At 33.6% G+C, this 6,146-nt stretch overlaps 1 protein-coding gene across 1 annotated transcript; it reads right to left on the reverse strand.

The window, feature by feature from the left end:
* Positions 1-4,382: 4,382 nt before the first annotated feature.
* Positions 4,383-5,583, reverse strand: LOC122605093 (F-box/kelch-repeat protein At2g44130-like). The gene is made up of 2 exons (XM_043777969.1): positions 5,229-5,583; positions 4,383-5,198 (listed from the first exon to the last, which is right to left on the reverse strand). Exons 1-2 carry the CDS (start codon positions 5,526-5,528, stop codon positions 4,458-4,460), a joined length of 1,041 nt encoding a protein of 346 aa, XP_043633904.1. The 5' UTR covers positions 5,529-5,583; the 3' UTR covers positions 4,383-4,457.
* Between the last annotated feature and the right edge of the window lie 563 nt (positions 5,584-6,146).

Below are 6,146 nucleotides of genomic sequence, written 5' to 3' on the forward strand. Positions count from 1 at the left end.
AACAATATTCTATATGCAATGATTGCATTAACTTGTTTCAAATATATTTGGGATTATTACCTACGGATATAACTAACTATGATCAAATGTCTATGTTATATAAAGATTTTGTATAATGTCTACGTCATGTAATGAACTTTCAAAGCCAGATTATTGAATGTATCTGACCAATCAAAACTTACACGTGACAGTTTATATAGTTGTCAGTGTCACATATACCCGGTTACATCCAATAACCAGGATTTGAAAGTTCATCACATTACATAGACATATTACGAGATCTTTACATAAATAGACATTTTGTCATAGTTAGTTACATCAATAAGTCACAATCCCAATATATTTATATTTAATATAATATAATATATTATTCTTTTACATATCTAATATACATAAAACAAATTTAACACTTTTGTGCCCTCCTCAAAATTGTGCCCCGGTCTTGCTTGCCCCTCCGGGCCTCCTATACAGTGTAGTGTGTGCATTAGTTACTTGAATAGGTAGTTATTATTTATAAATTTTAAAACTTGTTACATACCGTGCACATTTTGTATTGAATAGTTTGTAATTCATGTAATTAGGACGGACTGAGCGTAGTTCTAGAACAGTTGTGACAAACTATGTACCTCTATTTATTTTAATGTAATGTTATGGTGTATTGTGATTTATTTCTATGATCAATGTAGTATGTTACTGTGCGTCTCATGTTTTTGTTTTAGCAGGGTGTGACACGTCAAGATATGAATTATCTCTAAAAAATTCTCAAATTTGGAACTGTCATCAAAATCAAATTTATCAATCTCAAAATAGTATCTAAAATCATTAGGCTTCTTGAAAGGTCATGTTAAAACTGGCAACATTCGTAAGTTTTCATTGTTCAAAAATACTTTAGTTTAAGGCGAAAAAATAGTTCGCTTTGTGCTCATTGCATGGCTGCGTTGCTCGAAAATACTTTCAACAACATAAACGTGTGGATTAATAAAAGGCTCCCATTGTTCTATCAGACCACTACATATAAACATTTGTTAGATGGGATTTTTTTCTTGTCTTTGTTTTTAAGGACTAAATTGGTGCCCACGTGTTGCAGCGGCAATGATTTATAGATTTATAGCACGTAAGATATCGTAACTGTCATAGTTTACATCGTAATATTGGCTTGGGATTCACAACAAATCAAAATGAGTTGGCCTCACATGCATAAGCTAAAAAATTCTGCAACATTTACGTGAAATTTAGTTTATTTGGGTTGAAAGAGTAATTAGGGTATTTTAAGAATAATGAAAAATTGCTGAAAATCTTAATCTAATATCTTTTATAAGGTTTTATTGAATTAAACATAAAAAGTTAATCTATTTTTTTTTAAAATGGTAGCATACTTAATTTTGATTATTAAATAGACTATATTTTCAATATGGAAGTTTTAACGTATATATTCGTTAATTGCCATCATGGCATGCCACATTACAAAAAAAAACCCTACGTGACATTTACCTTCGTTATGCACACCCCATTTCCATAGACATAGCAATGTAAACCCCATTTCATATCCATCACCGATCACCAAATTTTCTTCTACTATTTTTATACCCATCACCGATTTATATTATTTCACCGATAAATGATACCAGATGGATGGAAATGACGATATTCTTGTGTAAACTGTTTAGATTGACCATTATCTTTGATGACATGACCTTTTTTGTTGATGTGGCATGTCACATTGGCACTTAACGAACGTTCAATGTTAAAAACTGATGATGTTACCTTTATTTCGTACAATTTGAATTCAAAGCCCTTTAAATAAATAAAATATAAATACGTTACCTTTTTTAAGAAAATTAGGAAAATAGATTACTCTTTTATACATAAAACCCTTGTATTAACTGTAATTTACACAAGTTTTTTTTAAAACTTTTTTGTGATCTTTGCAGTTAAAGTTTTGGGTTGGGTCTAGATGTATTATGTGTGTATTTTAGATATGTACTTGTTTTATTGTACCTGTTGTGTCTTACTAGATGGTTTTGATCAATAAAAATTTTGCCAATTAAAAAAAAAGAAGAAAGATTAGACAACTACCACAAGAATATAGGGATGTGCAAATGGTCCGACCCGGCCTGACCTGCGAAAACCCGGCCCAGCCCGCAACCCGCAAGTATATGAAAATCGAAACCGTGACCCAGTCTGTAATGGTTCGGTTCGGGTCGGGGTCGGGTTCGGACGGGTCACGGGTTTCTTTCACCTTATTTCGGTGTTTAGCTTGACCCAGCCCGACCCACGCAACCCGTGACCTGAAATTGCAACAAAAGCTTGACCCGTGACCTGGCTCGTTAGCCCTTCAGGCGGGTCGGTTCGGGGTCGGGACACAGGTTTCGGGTTTTTTCCTCATCCCTACAAGAATACGATGGGAGTTTAAAAAAAATTCCGCCAACTCTCTTAGTAGCCAAATCTGACCTGTAACATATCTAAAAGGGTCGGGTTAAAAGAAGGTAATCCAACATGATCTGGACACCACAAGAACATACTGGCGGATGAAAACACTATAAACAACGTCTCATGCGCTAGATCCGGCCAACAACACCCACGAATAACACAAACTTTACATCGATGAGACGTTGTTTATGACGTGAATTTTTAGACGAGAATCGACGAGAAACTTGATGAGTCCTTCGGGAGGGCGGTAACATTTACCCAATCATTCCTAAGAACTGTTAATGTAATAGTAAGAAACATATATATTATAAAGGGACTCCATCTCTGAGGCTGAAAGTATGAGAAAGATAATATGTAAACAACTTTAGCTCTACTTAAAGGAAGATAAATTGAATTCAAAAGAACCTCCGAACATTTTACAAAAAGTAAGGATCAAATCATTGACCTTTATTACCAATAAGCATGAGGGTTTTCAACCGATACAACCAAAGTTAACGTAGGATCGTGAGAATTAAAATACACAAACAAAAAGTTACATTATACAAATCAGAGTACAAAGTTGCAAGTTTCACGTTCTACTTTATTGGGATGGAAGAAGTATAATTTGTAAGCATTGTTTTGGAAGAACTTTAGTAGTGGAGTCAAACAAGAAGCTTTGAACTAACGTACTTGCCATTATATAATCGTTCTACTTTGTTTTTACTTTTCAATATACTATAGAGTAATTTGGATGTTAAACTTTGTTAACAAGCTACAATCTCATTTATGGTTATCATAAGTTATCTTTGTAACTCTAGCTTGGTTTGTATGACTTGTAGATTGATTTGGTTTGGAACGAACAAAACTAACTATAAGTAGGAGTATATGATATGCGTGGTTGAATAATGGACTATTTGACTTTTGAAAAAAATCTGTAACGTTTCATATGTTACTTAAGGCAGCTTTAGTAACAAAATATATGGATAGTTATGTTAACATTTTCATGACTTGATTTTATGTAATTTGAGACAGCAAGAGCTATCACTACTCTTTTGTTTCAACGGGATCAAACAACCCATTCACTATACGCGGATTCCTTTTCTTTTATATGCCGAATAGTCATGTAACTGGTTTGTAGGTAATAAGTAAAAACATGTCTGATATATTACTAGCAAATTTTTTACCCGGTTAAACTTTGATTGATTAGTTAGTACTAAATATAATTAAAACAAACAAAACATTCTTTTTTTCTATAACTAATTATGTAAGAAAAAACATTTCTCATAAAATTTCAAAATGCTTGCATCACAAAGTTTACCCCGATCACATACATAGATTCAAATTCGATCACTTTTCCTTGATAAAAAAACATATGAAAGGAACAAAAAATCTATCACTCAGTAGTAAAATACCTACCAAATAATTTACCAATAAACTAAAACAGGATTGAGATGTTCTTAAAACGACATGCGGCGTAATCCTTGATTGATACGTGTTCTTTTAATTTATTTAATTTATTAATTAGCTCTTTTAATTGTATATAAATTCAATTTTCTTATTAGACTTAGAATTAAATTCTAACTCTTGGCTTATATAGATACAAAACACATTATAAACTTATTTGATTGATTGTTTTCTTATTAATAAAATTGTTTCTTTTTATTCCAGCTCTTTAACTCCTATTACTTATATTACTTATAATAAGTTATTAACATGAAGACTTCAAAATTTTGAATTTACGATCCGAAATCACAAGCCAATTTGCCGTCATCCACTATGCTTACAAATTTTGATTTTGATGTAATTGTAAAAATCTAAAGTAAATCCAAAACTCTAACTAAACATATATTATACTTATCATTACTGTTTATTATAATTAAGCTTCGTTTATCGGTTTACTATAACCACAATTTATTTCATATTCACGAATCAAGTATAAAACGTATTCGAATTTCTTTATGATAAAATTTATATAGCTAACGTACATCGTACGGATATTAGGACTAGTATATTTATAAAAAAATATTTGTAACAACTTATCCAAGTAACTAGATTTCAACAAAGCAACCCGACTGTACAAACCCGGAAAACTCATCCGGAGTATCCACTTTAATAAAATTGCACTTTTGTTCTACCTTATCATTGTTTGTTAACAAAAAAGTTTGCGTCCCACCTTGAAAAGCCGACCCGGTAACCAAGGTCCGATCACCAATGTGAACCCCACACGACCCGACTTGAATAGCCGGATATGAATCCCCCCAACAAGTCATATTGCCATTTTGCCCAACTCTCACACATCCCCTTGGACACCTACTAGTTCCCCATGCCTCTTCCACGCGCCTCCACTTGTTGCTCTCGGTATCAAAAACATCAGCGGAATTTTTAAACCGCCCTTGGCTATCGGTGTCGTAACCGCTAATGACCCAAAACTCCGCCCCGATGAATACCCCTTCACACTCATCTCGCTCCTCACTCATTGGAGCCAACTCGGTCCAAGAATTGGTTGTGATATCATAGACCCATGCACTTTTTAGCGCGTTTTTGTTCTCATCGTGTCCACCCGCTAAGTAAATTTTTCCATAACGGCCGGATGCGGCAAAAAACGAACGGGTTGTTGGCATATGGGCTCGTTGAGCCCATTTCCGAGTTGTGAAGTCGTACATGAAGACATCACGTAACGGCTCATAACTACCTGGCTTCCACCCGCCCATCATGACAAGTTTTCCCTCTGAACTTGCCACTTGACAAAATAAAGGTAACCCGTCACAGTAATTTGGGACCAGGTTCACCTGGTCACAGTAATTTGGGACCAGGTTCACCTGGTCCCAAATATTAGTAATGGGCTCAAAAACCGATAACCTATATTTGGGTTGATTTTTCGGTTTTTGATTAACTTCCTCTTCTTCTAATAATACAGGAAGTGATTGTACAAAACATACAGTTTTATAAGTAAAACCACATTGTTTTCGGTGATAATAAAAATCTCTAGACTTGATGAGATTACGCCATCGAAGACAAACATGTGAGGCAACCTCATGGACTCCGTAATGCATTCGAGTCAAGCACTCGAGTGCAATTTCTTCTGGTAATCCCGGAATCAACTCAGTGAAATCTTCCATTAGATGAAGTTTCTTTTCTTTAGAAGGAAAATGTGGATTTGAGTGAAAAAAAAAGTTTGACAAAGAAAAGATATTAATGAATTTGCATATTTATAGGAGGAGCATTGACATGACATAAGATATGGATCAGAGTGAGTGAGGTGGTCACTGGATGAATACTATCTTGATCATAAGCAATCAAATACTGACACTTGGAACGTATTTATTGGATGATAATAGTGCAAATAAATTGATTATATTTTGGGGGCCTGTACCGAATTATTGGTTGTTATATGTATAGCCAAGTTGAAATGAATTAAGTACGTATGTTGTTGATAACAAATATACAATACGTACATAAAAAAATCTAAACCTTATCCTAAATTGAATGAATGTATTCACAAGTTTTAAATAAGTCAAATGTTGCAATTTATTTTGTTTTATAATTAAGGAAAATGTTAAATGAAGCCATTAAGGCTTTACTTAACGTGCATAAAAAGGTTGTACATGTCCATATTAAATGTCGACTCCTGAATTTTATAGTAGTGTACAACTAATTAATGCACCTTAATGAAAACCCTTAAAGCTTTGTTTAGCAAAACCCAAGTATACAACTTTTTTTAGTTAGTTTTAAATTTT

Source organism: Erigeron canadensis, chromosome 6 (assembly GCF_010389155.1).
Source record: "Erigeron canadensis isolate Cc75 chromosome 6, C_canadensis_v1, whole genome shotgun sequence".
In the NCBI taxonomy this organism is placed as follows: domain Eukaryota; kingdom Viridiplantae; phylum Streptophyta; class Magnoliopsida; order Asterales; family Asteraceae; genus Erigeron; species Erigeron canadensis.